General features: G+C 38.1%; 1 protein-coding gene across 2 annotated transcripts in view; it reads left to right on the plus strand.

Annotated features, from left to right (window-relative positions):
- The window catches only part of LOC136877498 (nuclear pore complex protein Nup93), a 262,104-nt gene that overhangs the window by 204,368 nt on the left and 40,638 nt on the right, over positions 1–17,098 (plus strand). For both annotated transcript variants that reach the window (XM_067151599.2, XM_067151600.2), the window contains exon 12: positions 144–294. In XM_067151599.2, coding sequence (XP_067007700.1) covers positions 144–294 — 151 coding nt within the window. The remainder of the gene's footprint in view (positions 1–143; positions 295–17,098) is intronic.

Consider the following 17,098-nt stretch of genomic DNA (forward strand, 5'->3'; position numbering starts at 1 on the left):
CAGAAAGTGGTAGTAAGGTACTTACTTGTACTTTTCCATATATCAGACATTAATTGGTTGGTATGGTACTTGATTTCATCTTATGATTTTGTTCTTATTTTTGAAGTATTTTCATAATGACTTTTTGTTTGAATGTGTAACAGGAATCTTAAATCTCCAGAGGGTCCCAACCTCTTCTTGGCTTGTGTGTGTGACCTTGTGATGGAAGCTCGCAACTTTGATCTAGTCCTTGGCAAACTTGAACCTGATGGATGCAGGCTGCCTGGATATATTGATTTCTTCCATGGAATTCAGGTTGTGTGCCAAATCACTTTGTAATTTTATTTGATAGAAAGAAACTAAAATATAATTGAGGTGGACCAGAGTGTCTTCATTGCATTGCTCATGAATCTACAAGACTGTATACTGTATTTACTAGTGTATTTGACCCCCTTGCGTATTAGACCCTCTGACTTTTCAAGACAAAGAAAAAAAAAAAAAAAAAAGAAATCTTGCATACAAGGCCCCTTCAACGTCATTCGTCAGAGAAGAATAACAATTCTGCTTCGAAGCAGGTACAAGCCTTACTGCAGCTCTGATGACATCACACAAATTTGTAAATAGTTTCGTCCGTACGACATGTGTAATGAAAAAATGCGTCTCAAAGTCATGTGGTACATATGTTTTTCGTAGTTAAGAAATGTCCACCTCCATAGCGTAGGCCTATTACAGCACTGATGACGTTGCACAGATAAGTGAATAATTTGGTATCTGACCCGCTCACTGCAAGCATGCATTAGTCGTTACATGTCTGTGTTTTGTAGTTAAGAATGTTTGCCAGCCAGTGTAATGGTTAGCACAATTGGCTGCTGTTCTCGGGAGTTTGAGTTTGATTCCCAGTACCGTACTGCCAGCAATTTAATAATGGCAGGATGGTTGATATGCGGTAATTATGGTATATGCAGCTCTCCTCCATTAGGAGCGTGCCTAAGAAGAATTGCACCACCTCAGGATGAGGAAACTAGTTTACTTTAGTTAAGAAATATTCACGGTTGTTGCTATTCATATATAGCTGGCATGATCATTAGCCCCTCAGCGCCGACCTCTATACGTGGTATAGACCCCCTTTTCTTCCGTAGCTGCCGACCTCTATACGTGGTATAGACCCATACATAGTTTCGCATTTACGGCTATAGCGCGAAGAGTTTTGGTGTTATGGATATGCAAATTGTTTTGTTTCCAAGAAGACATTTTCGGGTTTATCAGTGTTCTAAATAAGAATTGAAAATCATTAGTGTAGTTGCTTTTGCAAGGATAAGTATTTGTCAATTATGTCTGAGCACCAATCCCTGCTTTTTTAATAGTCCGTTTGCTTCATTCTTTCCCACAGAATAGAATAAAGAAATGATGATCTGAGAAGTTTGTCTTTTCGTGTGATGTTCTTTGCTCTGATTTTGTTTTAAGAGTGCGGTTTATTTATTATATTTGTCTTTATTTCTCAGCTTGTAGTCTTTTCGTAACTCTCCATGAGTGCTCTGTGCAGGCATCAGTTAGTGCTGCGTTCTGTCATACGACACGAGAAGCAGTTGTGCATGGTGTATATATCGTTTGAAAGACGATGTATCGACCTTTTAATCTGAAATATGTATCGAGTTGGTTTGATTCGTCATAAATGTTATTCCCCTCATTCAGTTTCGTCCTGCCGCTTTTGGTCCCGCTGCAGCTTCATCAGCTTGTGTGACGCACCACGCTCAATGGCCAGCTCCTTCTGAGAGTAACGTGCTTGAAATATTGTATAATTCAAATGAAAGTTTAGTCGGAAGTAGTAGTGGCAGTATTAGCAGTAGTGATAATGAAATAGATGATGTGGCTGTGGCCGATGCAGTGGTAAATGATGAGAGTGACGATGAGGAGGAACCAGTACTTGGAAATTTTGTGTAGGAGACTATAGATACGCATACAGGTCAAAGGGAAGTTTTCAACAGTGAATTATGATTCCTAGATTCTCCAATAATATTTAGACAAGTCACAGGGACAAACATTGAGCAATTATCTTATCAGTTTCAGCTGATGGAAGGTTTGTTTACGTAGTACAAAATACGCTTCTCGGGAGGGAAACGAAATATTCAAGGCCGGCGCGCATCAGATAATACAGTTCCAAGGTTGCAGGAAATACGTTTTATCAGGAAATTAGCACTCAAGAGTGAGAAATCCAAACCTCAGAGACGTATCGCGTGTTCAAAACACGGTGAAAAGAAGACATCGGTGTACTGCTGCCAGGAGTGTGCCTTAGGTCTCTGTCTCGAAGAGTGCTTCGAACTCTATCACACGGAACTAAATTACTAAGGAAATGTGAAACAATTATGTAATTATCTTCATGTACATAGTTCTACCATAAGGAATTCCAAATTTCTTGAATATCGGGCTACTCTTATACTAGTAGTAACTCTTTAAGTGAATCAATGTATTTCAGTCGTGCGTAGTTGAAATCTCATCCGGCCGCAGGGTAGGAAGCTCTTTAAACGGCTGCGACACTGAGGGGTTAACAAAGTGATCGTTTAATATCCCGTAACTTGGGCCAATGTAGATAATTTTTGGAGAGAAGTAGGTTTAAACCTTGATAGAAACAATCCAATTATAACGATTGTTTTACTCGCCATTATATCTAACAAAAAGTAGTAATAATAATAAGAAGAATTATATTGATTTTACGTCCCCACTAACTACTTTTGTGATTTTTGGAGATGCCAAACAAAACATACTACAGTATGCGTTAATAAGAAAAGTGGAAACAACGAACGTACGAAATTAAACATTATGGTAATAAAACCCATTACTGCCACACCTGTAGATATCCATAAATGCAACAAGCTTTCCTGTTATTTATTTTTATTCTTTCCGTCGTGGAACTTCTTGCACTATCTGGGCTCTCTTATCTCAGTTACAGTTGTTTAGGTAAATTCTGATGTTATAAATGTAGAGAACAAGCACAAATAATATACTTAAAAATAAACGTCAGGGTTTCAGCAGCCGCAGTTATCAAAATAATACTTCCAGTCACTATTTGTGACATTCGGAAGTACAATTCATAACATACATTAGTTATCCGTTGGTGGGTTGGCATGCTTTCTACGACATGTCTTTATTTGGAAGGGGTGACTTCTGCTACACATATACCAAGTGGGAATAAAAGAGACCATCTCCAGAAACCATTTGCGAATAGATTCTCACTGCTTGGACTCCATAGTCAGGAACGAAACTATTTTTAAGTTTCAAAAAGACGGGATCTCGATTGCTCTCGATGGCAGTAATGATGACGTTATTTGGAATGACAACACTGTGGTAGCAGGGAAGTTGGTGGCACAAGACGACTATAATTCAAATGAAAGCAGTGATCATGTTTACTGTGTGGTAGGCCTACTGCTCAACAGACACAGTCAAATTACTGGCCATTAAGTTCTTTTCTATTAATAGTGCATAATATGATACCCATATCCCTTTTCCCTACGCGGTCGAGTAGGAAGTGAGACGAATCTTTGTAGCGAGTTTTTACGAGCAGATGCCTTTCCTGACGCAGCCTCATCAGAGGAGTTAATGAGATGAAACGAATGATGTGGTATAAGAGTAACTAAAACTGACTACAGTAGAACCCCGATTCTCCATTTTTGGAGGGACCACGGAAATAAATGTACAACACGGGAAAACGGAAAATTCGGGAACGAATGAACCATCAACAATTTGGCTAAACATCACCAAAATGAAATATGTATACTTATAATCATACAAACACCCCTAAACCAAACCAAACTACAGCCCCAATGGGCCATCCGTCTACCAAGCGACTGCTGCTCTCGGTTCGAAGGACTACGAGGTGACCTATGGTCAGTGTGATGAATCCTCTCAGCCGTTATTCTTGGCTCTGTAGACCAGGGTCGCCATCTTGCCATTAAATAGCTCCTCAGTTAAAGGTAATCATAGAATGAGTGAACCTGGAACCAGTCCTCATATCCAGATTAAAATGCCTGACTTGGCTGGGAGTCGAACCCGGGCCCTCCGGGTAAGAGGCAGGTAAGTTAGACCGTGGCACCGGCTTCAAACATTAATTACTGGTACGTGACTTTAAAATCTCAAAACTTTGCATTCAGTTTTACCGGGGAAACTTCGTTAGTTTCCTCTGAAAACTTCTTTCAGTTCAGCAACTTTGATCAGCCAAACTCTTCGAAAAATCTAATACCCTTAATGCCAAGCCAAGCAACAATCGACCACAAGTAGTTTTTAATTCTCTAATGTAATAAAATAAAGCACATTAGATACAAAAGCACCCAACATGATGGCAAAATCCCTTCTTTTTTAAAAATCTTACATTGTAATTTGGTTACTGGTATACTGCTCGTTGTCAGTTTATGGAAATCTTGTACCTTGTAAATTAGGCCTACATCGACTTTTAAAGGTTATGTTTAACTCGAAAACATGGTTTTGAATGTAAGTATTGATCCTCAAGTTCTCAAATGCATTATATTCAATTCTGCCCGTCACTAATCACAATCAAATTGGAAAGAGAAAAAATATCATTAACTCTTCAGAAATTATGGTTATTCGCGACCTTGAGCTCAGCTGGAAAGTGCGCTCACTGTACAATTCGGTACGAGTGCGAAATGATAGGAAGTTTTTAAATGTAACGTGCACAAATAAAACGACTGCGTTTTTATAACATCTTAACACAAAAACGTGAAATTCTCAGTCTTATATTAGGACCAGAACAGCAATAGGCAATCCCAAAACCTTCCATGGCTTTATGTATGTAAGGTACAACATCTGTTCTGGTCTCGATAACATAATCGTATACAATAATATTATAATACTAAATTTGTGTTGCTTAAGAAGGAGCAGTTTTGATTCCTGCCTGAAAGCGCAGTGACTACGCAGTGCCCTGAGGGAAGTGCCGAAAATCTGTTCGGCGATACACTCTTAAAAAGTAAAAAAAAAAAAAAAAAATTAAAAAATAAAGATCTAACCCTGGACATAATGCAGATGTTTTGCAAGTATGAACATTTGAAGAAACTCGTTCAGACTTCAAGTAGAGCTGTCGAAATGCGCTCTGTCTCCTTCCAATTGTAGACACACTCTGCTTTATGATTTTCGAGGATTCTCTAAACAATTACCATCCAAATGCGATGTTAAGATGGTCCCTTATGCAAGTTCACCGCCGATCGCTTTTCAAGTAGAGCACTTCCTCAAATTACTGTGATGAGGAGACGTTAACCCCATGATCGATAAGTATGCCATAGCCATCCTTTCATGAGATACAGTTTCTTGAAAAATGTGTGATCGAGGATTTAGCATTGATCGGACTGAAATTTCTGGACGGTTGATCCGGGAAATCGCTTCTTCGAGGAATGGAAAATGCGGGATTTTTACGTGATTTAATTAGGATGCTAGCAGGACCACGTAATTTGAACGAATAGTATGTGAAAACGTAGTTTCCTGGAATGTGTAATCAAGGTTCTACTGTATATTTACTTTATATGTAGGCCTAAAAGTCATGTGTTCACCATTTATTGTTTTTTAAAATTTAGAAATACTGCCTTCCAACAAAATTAGCCAGTAAGTTTGTTAAAGAATAGTGTGAAATGTTTACATGTACAGTTTATAGTTCTTTATAGCCTAGAAGTCGTGTTCACTGCACAAAATTTAAGGTTATCACTTATTGGGCCATCCTCCCTCCCCCCTCCACCCCCATTTGTTGGCTGTAAAAGTTTAAAAAAGAAAAAAATGTCTAATACACAAGTAAATATGGTATATGTAAAAAGGGTGGAAGTTGGTAATACACTCTGCAGAAATCTTTTCTGTTACCTGTGCAGTCAATGTTTTATCTGTAGCTACTACTTTTCCCGCAGTTTCTCTAAATATGAGAATTAGTAGAAGTATACATATGTTTTAATATACATGTTTGGCAAACTGTGACCTGCCAGGTGAAGCCGTATTGATAGAATATGCATCAAGAGTATGAAGCATCACAGAAAACCAGATTTTTTAATATTGAATAATCATTGGAGGAGGGTGGACCACTGTAACAGTTGCAGTATTTAGGTACAATACATAATCCGGAACTCTGTTGTGGGATAGAATAGAAAGGAGGGGGAAAGTAGTAGTTAAACTTTGACACCCTACTTCTGAGTCCTTCAGCAGGGTGAAGAGTATATTGAAACACTTAAACAGTAAAATGATTATCTAACACCATCTAGCCTAGTTTTATTCACATAATAAATTTGTCCCTGGCCCAGAAACAGTGTAAACTCTTGAGGAAATATTCCCTGAGAATTACATTTTCTCATTTTATGTAACATATAATAATGATAATTTTGATTATTGCTTCTTCTTAGTCTTTTGAGTCCACATTGAATCACTTTAATCAACCATTTGGTTTGTCTATTTCTTGGTAGGAACTGTCCGAGCTTTGCGGTCCTCCCAGTACTTCTTCATGCTTGTTGATATTCTTTCCCTTTCTTGTGAGAGAATATTCTAGTTGGGATTTTCTTCTTTGTGAGTGTAAAGTGGAAAGTCATATTTTTAAGTATTGTGTTTACCTTTTTCTTATCCATAGTGTCATCCAGTGTAAGGCCAATTTCTTTCAAATCCTCCCTAATTTCTTTTATCCATCTGCATACATCTTTTATCCATCTGCATATTTTTTGTCGCACTTATCTTTAATGCGAAAAAAACATACCTGTAGGCATGTCATTATCAAGAGGAAAGGGACATGCTTTGGCTTAGAATAGACATTTTTCTGAGAGGGTGGGAGTGGGGGAATTACTGATAACCCACTTCAAAGGTTGGCACCTCTGCTTGGTCTTTTCTTGCGCATGGTTACTGTAATGGGTTCTAATTTCTGATATACAACGTTGTAAGGTATTATTCGCCATTGCCCATCTTTTTGATAGCTTTTATTGGTACAAGTTCTTCCAGTTCGTGTTTCGATCTTCTGTAATCTGTCAGTTTTGGATTGTTCGTTTAGATGGAATAATGTTTCTGCAGCATATATGGTTTCTGGCTGTATGACTGTATTGTAATGTTTGATTTTCGCATTAATGGAGAAGCATTTCTTTTTGTAAGTTTCCCATGTTAATTTTTGTGCCTTAGATAAATTGTTTGCCCTTATCTGAATTGAAAGTTTTTCATTTAAATTATTTGTTATTAATTCACCTAGATATTTGAATTGTGTTATAATTTTAATTTTAGTACAGTTAATATGTATTTTTTTTTTTTAAGGGTGTTGGTTTTTGGAGCATGATTTCTTTTTTCTCAAATGATATTTTAAGACCAATTTTATTTGCAATGGTGTGAAGCTCTGATATTTGAGTTTTTGCTTCATCTAAATGTTTGACTAGTAACGCCATATAATACCAATATACATGGTCCGTTATTGGATATTATAAATTTTCCAGCTAGTTCATTCTTGGTTGCCAGCGTTTCGCCCTCGTGTGCTAGGGTGGGCTCATCAGTTGGTACCTAGCACACCTACCAATACGCTGGCTAGTGCATACCGTGGAGGCCACTGCGTAGGCTAACTGGAGCCACCGGCAGTGCCAATGCACTAAGAGACTTTGTCTCATCACTAAAAATTGATGCCTGCTTGGCCATCAGATGATATAGATGTTGATTCCCATAGGGAATCTGAAATATTTGTCCTGAATGAGCATATTTATAATACCAATATAAATGGTCCGTTATTGGACATTATAAATTTTCCAGCTAGCTCATTCTTGGTTGCCAGCGTTTCGCCCTCGTGTGCTAGGGTGGGCTCATCAGTTGGTACCTAGCACACCTACCAATACGCTGGCTAGTGCATACCGTGGAGGCCACTGCGTAGGCTAACTGGAGCCACCGGCAGTGCCAATGGGAATCAACATCTATATCATCTGATGGCCAAGCAGGCATCAATTTTTAGTGATGAGACAAAGTCTCTTAGTGCATTGGCACTGCCGGTGGCTCCAGTTAGCCTACGCAGTGGCCTCCACGGTATGCACTAGCCAGCGTATTGGTAGGTGTGCTAGGTACCAACTGATGAGCCCACCCTAGCACACGAGGGCGAAACGCTGGCAACCAAGAATGAGCTAGCTGGAAAATTTATAATGTCCAATAACGGACCATTTATATTGGTATTATAAATTTGCTCATTCAGGACAAATATTTCAGATTCCCTATGGGAATCACCATCTATATCATAGTAACGCCATGTCATCTGCAAAACCAAGGTGATTTGTTTGGATTTTCCTACCTATTTTAATATTTGGAGGGCATTTCCTAAACCATTCTCGCATTACCATTTCTAGTGCACAGTTAAATACCATATTTTCTTGCATAATTAACACCCTTGCATAATTTATGTATCCCAATATTTGTGTGTCCAAAGTTGAGAAAAAGAAATGTTCACGTATTTGACTTCTTGGCACATCCATTATGCAGCTCCAGATGCATTTTGAAATAAAGATGTCAACTACTCAAGTAGCAGCCTTCCTATTGTGAAACCGGGCATTCCAGATACAGGGCAACGTGCTGTTATTAGCCAGTAGGGAATACCACTGCACTAGTTCATTGAGAGAATCAGCCCGGAAGTGACTATAATGCCACTCTAGTCCAGTCTGGTACAAACATATTTTACGAGTGTTTCGGGTACAGGACATGCATTTCCTGTGATCTCAAAATTGCTTGTTAGTCCACAGTGAGCAAGTATTCGAGTAATACTGCGTCATGTAAACTCGTGGTGGTTAGTAATGCCAAAACATACGGCAATAGGGCAGCGGGCCGCAAGTATTCAGTGTCCATATGCAACGTGTGGTACCGCGGTAACAGTGAAGTGTGTTTCAAGCAACCAACAAGTCTCGCAAAGCATTTCGCGGACCAAAAAAGCGACCAGTTTCCGCAATTAGAGGAGGATCAGCTTAAATATATGATTTTGTTACGCAACGTTGGATATGCCGTTTTTCACGAAATACTGTTTTTTGATTTACAAGAATTAGCCGCTGCACATGAAATCAGTGTCTCGGATTTGAAGGTTAGCTGCGGCTGGATGATAAATTTTATAAAGGAAAATGGACCTTCTCTTTGACGAAGACGTATGATTTCAACCAAGAAGTAATTTATTTTCATTGCGTTATGATTGAGGAGTGTAAAGTGAAGGAATATTTGATCTCCCAAATAGGAACCGCAGGTCAGATGCCAATCAGTTTCCATATGCCTCAGAGTTGAACAATCAATAAGAAAGGGACATCAAGTGTTATCATACACGCTGCCGGAAGCAAAAAATGACGATGTACTGCAGTGCTTTCTGTAACAGCTGATGGCAGAAAGCTTGCACCTTATGTTCTTCTAAAACGAAAAACAATGCCTAAAGTAAAATTTCCGCAAGGGATCCACTTTCGTATCGAAGAAAAAAGGTGAATGGACACGTTACTCATACAAGATTGGATACGAACGGTTTGGGGAAATCTAGCAGGTTCCCTCCTTTGATGCCCGGCCCTTCTGGTGTTGAACATTTCTTTTTTTGCCGGTATGTCATTATTATGACATTACATGAGTTGTACTTTTATTAGTTCATGTTTATTTCACTTCAGATTGTATTGTCAGCTGGTAACGGGAAGAATATCTTCCAGTGTTGGTACTTCAAACCTTCGTGTCCAACTTACCTGATGTACCGGTATCCTGTTTGAATTCTCAGAAAAAATCTCACGCTGGAATTTTACGCCAAAATGATGATAACTGCAAACGAATTGAACCAGTTGTGTTTATATTGTAAATTTTATGTATCTTTTAAATGTAAATAAATTGTAAATAATTTTTAAATATCAGAATTCCTTGAATAATTTATGCATCCAAAGTTTTCACCTGTATTTTTCATCAGAAAAATGCATTAATTATGCGAGAAAATACGGTAGCAATAGTGATATGCCATCACCTTGCCGTAACCCAGTAGTTACTTCGAATGGGTCTTATAATTCGCCTCTGAACTTTACTTTTGATTTGGTCTCTGTAAGAGTTAATTTTATCATATTTACTCAGAGTGTAATCCCATGTGTCATCAAATTTTTAATAAAGATTTCCTGTGAATACAATCATAGGCCTTCTTGAAGTCGATAAATGTTATCACCATATCTCTATTTCTTTTTCTGTTGTAATCCATTATCAGTTTGAGGCTCATAATTTGGTCAAGGCAACTCCTCCAAGGCCGGAAACCTGCTTGATATTCTCCTAGTTCATTGTCAAGTTGTAATTTAATTCAGTTGAGAATAATTCTAGAGAAAATTTTATAAGATATGTCCAGGAGTGAAATCCCTTGGTAGTTATTAGGGTCTGTTTTGCCCCCTTTTTTATGTAGTGGATGGATGATGGCTGTTGTCTAATCTTCTGGGAATTTTTCTGTAATCCAGATGTTGATTAGTTGTTGATGAATGGCAATTATTGCTGAACTTCCAGCATCTTTCCAATTTTCTGCAAAGGTCTTATCTTCTCCAGGAGCTTTAAAATTCTTCATGTCATTCATCGCTGTGTAAACTTACTTTATTGTAGGAGGGTTTATATTCTCTGTTCGGGTTGTTATCGGTGTTTGACATCTAAGTGAAGGAATTCTGTTGGTTCTTCACAATTTAGGAGCGTTTTGAAATATTTAACGAGGATTTGTGCATTGTCATGATTGTCGTGGGCTAATTCACCATTTCTATCTTGTAATAATAAGGTTGGGGGTTCATACTTAGTCAAATGTTTTTTTAAATTTTTGTGACAATTCCGTGAATGTGATATTTTGAATTCTTCTTCAGTTGATTCACTGATGTTTTTTATGAGATTTTATTGAAGCCAGTTCTTTTGCAATTTGCTGAAGGTTACTAACTAGGTCACCCATGTTATCTGTGATTTTTTTTTTTTTTCCTGTTGCTTTTTGATAATTTTAATTTTTAATTAACAGTGTAGGATCTAGTTTCCTTTTCAGTTTATAGGCTTGTTGTTGTAGTCTCCTTTGGGGAGTTAATTTGATTTTAATTTTAACTACATGATTATTGCTATTTTCAGCAGGTTAAACATCTTAGGTCCCTCTTAAATCACATAAGCTAGCTGGAGTATACTTTGCAAGTCTCTTCTAAACCAAGAACTATGTAAAAATTAGACTAGACTCGGGAACACATTCTACTTGCTTCATGTAGAAATTTGTTTTATGTTCTCACTGATTTTCTGAATGACAAACTATCACTTTAAATATTTAATATTTTTAACATTTTAAAACTATGGTGAGCTAGCTTAGATGTGGACTTGCTTTTCTTGGACAAGACACTTCAAAATCGGTTAATTCAAAATCCTGTCTAATTCAAAGAATCTCGTTCCCAGAACATGAGGTATGCTTTTGCATGTTATTTAAATTGTTTAGTTCGAAATACGGATAATTCGTAATTAGAAGAACAGTGTCGGTCCCCATTACCGAAATTCAGACTTTTAATTCAAAACTGCCTTTACATTTTTAAAAAGTTAGTATTTTTCAGGGTAATTTAAATTCAAAATTATCTACTTTGTGGTAGAATGAGTCTTCCGGAACTTGCTGGGGTAGTTTTCGTACTTTCACTCACTTCGGTGCGTCTACATTGTGCTTCATATTTGCTAAGTTTGAGTAAAATAATAATTCTTTTGTATTCAGCGTTTTAAGGAATGTCACAATATCACGTAGCAGGAAGTGTGCAGAGAATTATAATCCGTGAACACTGGCGATGCCGACAGTTGGCAAAAAATTGTGCATATAATCAGTTCGTATGCACGGACAATATTGTCAATACCAATGAATCTGCATTGTTGTTTTCTTAATGCTTAGCCCAAACGGACTTACGGTTTTAAAGGAGAGAAGTGCCAGCTGGGAAATCGTACAAGGGTGGGAGTTATTGTACTGTGTTGCAGTGCTCACGGAAGTGAGACACTTCCTTTCCTCAACATAGGAAAATTCATAAGCTACGATGTTTTAAGGGCGTTGGGCACTTCCCGTGCAAGTACAAGGCATTTAAAAAATGCAAACTGTACAGTAAACCAAAAATAAAGCATTTGCACAACGGAGCCAGCATAATTTGTCCTTGTCTTTGAATTGTGTGTGTTTTTCTTTCGTTGCGTAAGGTTATGTTTGCCAGTGATTTATCCAAGTGCATTATGTGAATAATGTAAATGCACCTTGTTGGAGACTTTCCAGAAAGAGCTTTTTCCGTGGCATTTGAATGGTTTAAACTATGAATCAAGGTGATTTTATGCATTAATGGGTCTTAGAATACTTCGTGACGTGGCAATTGCGAGAAGAATTACGAGAGAAGTACCATAGCAGGAAATCGTACAAGGATAAAGTCACTGTACTGTGTTGTAAACTTGTAATGCAGACGGAAGTGAGATAATTTTTTGCATCATCATAGGAAAGTTCGATAAGCCACAATGTTTTAAGGGCATCGGGTGCTTTCCATGCAAGTACAGGACATCTAAAATGCATACAGTACAGTAATCCAGTGAATAAAGGACTTGCACAGGGGAGCCAGCATAGATTTCTCCTCGTCTTTGAATCATGCTTTTTTTTTTTCTTTTTTTTTCTTTTCTTTCTTCTTTCGTTGCGTGAGGTTATGTTTGTCAGCAAGTTACCCAAATGTGTTACTTGAATACTGTAAATGCACCTTGTCGGATACATTTTGGAAATCTTTTTTTTCTATGGCAATTGAAAGGTTTAAACTGTGTATCAAGGTTAATTTCATGCAGTAATGGGTCTTAAGAATATTTTGTGATGTAGCAAGGGTTGACATTTCTAAATTAAGAGTTGGTGGTTAATTCGAAATCATGTAATTCGAAGTCCGGTTTTTGAGTCCCAATGACTTTGAATTAACAAGGTTTTATTTTATTCTGTGCAATTCTTTTTCGCTGTTTGTCACGTTATAATTATTTTTTAATTATTGTACAAGTTTTCCCTAACATACCACGCAACCATTAAGACAAAAAAATTGTGCAAAGTGTTTGCTGCCATGCTCAATACTTTTCTTGTGATTTAATAACCAATTCACAAATATGGGACAATAATTGTTATTAATAGTGGTCCTCCTATTCAATACAAAGACATTTATTAATGTGAATTAATCACGTGTCGTTAACATGAGGTACTAGTTTCGGCACTAAACTTGTGCCATCATCAGCCAACGAGTCAAATCAGGCAAACTCAATACAACTTTAAAACACTCTGTAACACCTGCATAGATGAATATTAAATAAAATATGGTATAAGATGATATTGCACTTCAGTATAAAATCCTTTTAAAATGACGAGGATTCCGTTGTTGTATGCACATGGTGGTTTGTCCAGCTTGTATATGTCTTTAATTCTTTGATCTTGTTGAAATTACGCTGCAGAGTTTAATGTCATGTGAAATTAACACTTTGTTTGATCTGTGGTTTGGTTCCGAAAAATAAACGTGAATGTGATGAACTTGGTCAGACCCAAAAATTTAATTCTCACTTCAGTATGGGGTTTTGAAATCTTGAGCAGCCTGTTTGATCAGCTGGACCAGCTCCGTTCAGAGGATCCATTGCCTCATATATTCAACCTGATGACAAACTGCACGGCGCGAACCAATCAGAGGTCGTATGCTCAGAGACCCAACCAAACGTCAGACTGCTCGTCGCAACCCAATCGGAGGTCGTGCTTTCAGATATTCAATCAGATGTCAGATTGCATGGTGCGAACCAATTGGAGGCCGCACACGCATATAAATACAGCTGCCTCCCAAGCAACCAACACAGTCGCCAGCGGGATACAGGAGAGATTACCTACGAGATGCCACAGAAGATGACTACCGCAGCAGTAGTCGAAATGTCGGGACAAAATGAGGGGACTGGACCCTGGCATAATAGCCCGGAAGATTTTTATTATATTGACACCGGCCGTGAAAGCCTTCATACTTTGATAAACCTATTTTGTTCGTTTATCTAATAAGAGAATCATTATACAGTAAAACCTGTCTAAACGCCCACATTCATTTAACAGTCTCCTCAATGAATGGCCATTTTTCTTTGGAACCAGTTAATTTTCCCATAATGTCTGTGTTAATATGCCTTCCATTAAGCGGTCTTCTCACACGGCAGTGAGCGGCCTGACACATTTCACAAAATGAAACTCATGATCATAACCACTCCAAATACTTTGTTTATCCCTGAGACGGTCGTACCATGTTGTTGAATACACAGTAAGAGACAATGTGTGATACTGTAAGGCCCGGTTTCTTCAACTGTATGTTAAATTTTACTTAGCAAATGTTAACTAACATATGTTATTAATTTAACACTTCGTTTAAAAGGGCCCTGTTTCACGAACACATTTCCAATATTTGTTACGAAACAATTGTTAAGGACAAATTTAACACATTTCCGTGAATTTTCTGAATGCGCTTGGCAGTGAGCGTCTTTTGTTTACATAAAGCGCTCCTAGTGATGTGTTGAAATAGTATTTTGTCACACAGACACATGGTTGACATTATTATATGTTATGGTTAGCGGAGACCGATAAGACGTAAACATGTCAAGAGGCAACAAGAGCGTTATTATGATGAATGCGAGTTTTTATTTAATTTAATTTTAATTTAAAATTATGCGAATGTGCTTAAAAAATGAAAGAACGGACTGTTATATCACAACATTCGATATAGGCTATTCTTATAGTCTTATCACCGGGAAAATGTGATAATTGATATGTTTTGAATGGTTTTCGGGAATTCTTTTATTGCGGGGAAAATTATGTAATGCCTTGTTAATGCTGCAGTGGCAGCAGGAATTCTTTGCAGGATTATACACACTTTTTCTTGCACTCGTGAACATAGTCGCCTACAATTACATGAAGTGTCTCAAGCATAATATCTAACACGTAGAGGCCAGGCCCTGCGGGCAACCGATTTCACCGAACTTCAATGTACCTGTGGGGTGACACTCAACAGTAACGTGTGTATAAGGGTTTAAGTCAATACGCTTTCATTTTCGAAAAAAAATGAGGTCAGTTGTCATTACCTAGAATCCGCTTCGGACAAAGTGCAGGTGGTAGAACACTAAAAGGCGAACAAATTTTACTTAAACATGCCAGGTCCGCAACCTAATAACTTCTGAAAAATTGATGAATGCCCGATTCCAATGCAAGGCGTATATACTAGGGAGTTACATCACAGCGAAACGGAGTGGTGGCCAAGTGGTCACTGTACTTCTCTGTGAACCTCGTAGATGTGAATTCGAGTCTTGTCGCAGCTATAATTGTTGCACAAAATAAATTAATATGTCCGCCTCTGTGGTGTAGGGGTAAGTGTGATTAGCTGCCACCCCTGGAAGCCGGGTTCGATTTCCGGCTCTGCCACGAAATTTGAAAAGTGGTACGAGGGGTGGAACAGGGTCTACTCAGCCTCGGGTGGTCAGCTGAGTAGAGGTGGGTTCGATTCCCTCCTTAGCCATCCTGGAAGTGTTTTTCCTTGGTTTCCCACTTCTCCTCCTAACTTAAGGCCACAGCCTCTTCCTTCCCTCTTCCTTGTCTGTCCCTTCCAATCTCCCCCCCCCCTCCCCAAGGCCCCTGTTCAGCATAGCACGTGAGGCTGCCTGGGCGAGGTACTGGTCATCCTCCCTAGTTGTATCGCCGACCCAGATTCTGAAGCTCCAGCACACTGCCCTTGAGGCGGTAGAGGTGGGATCCCTTGCTAAATCCAAGGGAAAAACCGACCCTGGAGGGTAAACAGATAAGAAGAAGAAGAATAAATATTGCAATACACTTTATTTTCTACCTGAAATTAATATAGGCCTAAACGTTCACACAGTTACTGCTGGATCTCTTTCTCTGTTTACATATAATAATTTGAGGTAGAAAATAAAGTTCCACTGTAATTTGATTATTCATTTTATTCGCATTTTTACATTCACATTCCCTGAAATAATGAAATAATTTGTATAAAAAAGTATGTCTATGGCGGGACTCGATCTCACATCGTCACGATTTGGAGACACCTATGATGACCACTCAGCCACTGCGCCACTTGTCTAGTTTGCAACTCTTTAAGTATATACGCGTTGCATCAGAATCGGGGAATTCATACATTATTAGGTTGCGGACCTGACAAGTTTGAGTAAAATGTGTTCGCATTTTAGTGTTCTATCACCTCCATGTGCTCCGAAGTGGATCCTGCCTCATGATATTTGTCCTCACTGTTGGAAACTCTATTTTCAATATCGTCTAGTAGGTACCTTGTTCATTATGGCTTTGGTAATTAGAAATATATCTTCTGACAACTCTGAAAAATCTTTATTTCTTAGTATGGGTCGTCCTTGCCTTCTTCGGTTTATAAAGAGACTTCATACAGCAGTAAAGCTTCAAACTTTTGTCTTCTACATGCCTCCATTTTGAAATTTTAGCAGCTGTTAAGAGGGTTTAACACAGGGCTACTGCCAGGTTAATTTAACACAAGTATTAACAATCTGTTAGAGTTAACAATTCTTGATGAGACGACCCTTTCGTTAAATTATGTGTTTAGTCTCCTTAACAGCAGAGTTAACACTTAACATTCGTTGAAGAAACCGGGCCTAAGTCAAGGCTTGTTTTAACATGGGATGTGAGAAGAAAAGTGATTCTTTAAACCAAAATAGGAATTTCTACTGGGAAGCCTGCTGTAATCTTCAAATGCACTAAGACACAGTGAAAACACAATAAACTGCGTCTGTGTCATGTCTTAGATGAACAGTATGAAAACAAATATGGTTTTGCATGTGAATAAACTTTTAGAATATTTTGAAATGTGCTGCTGAAATGTATGGAAATACTACAAAACAAACCACACTGCAAGATTTTATTATAAATGAAGTGAATTCTCCCATACATTTAAAATAACCTACCGTACTCTGTATACGCAATACTGTATTGCCATTTTTCAGCATCATCATTGCTGTAATTTACATGAATGATATAAGGTGTTAACATATCAGTGGATATGTATGTTACTTTTAACGTACTGCACGTAATCATGTAATGCAGAGGTGCCAACTATTACGGATTGTCCGTAATAATTACGGATTTCACCTCACGATTACGGAATTACGGTCA

This window comes from Anabrus simplex, chromosome 7 (genome assembly GCF_040414725.1).
Source record: "Anabrus simplex isolate iqAnaSimp1 chromosome 7, ASM4041472v1, whole genome shotgun sequence".
NCBI classification, from domain to species: domain Eukaryota; kingdom Metazoa; phylum Arthropoda; class Insecta; order Orthoptera; family Tettigoniidae; genus Anabrus; species Anabrus simplex.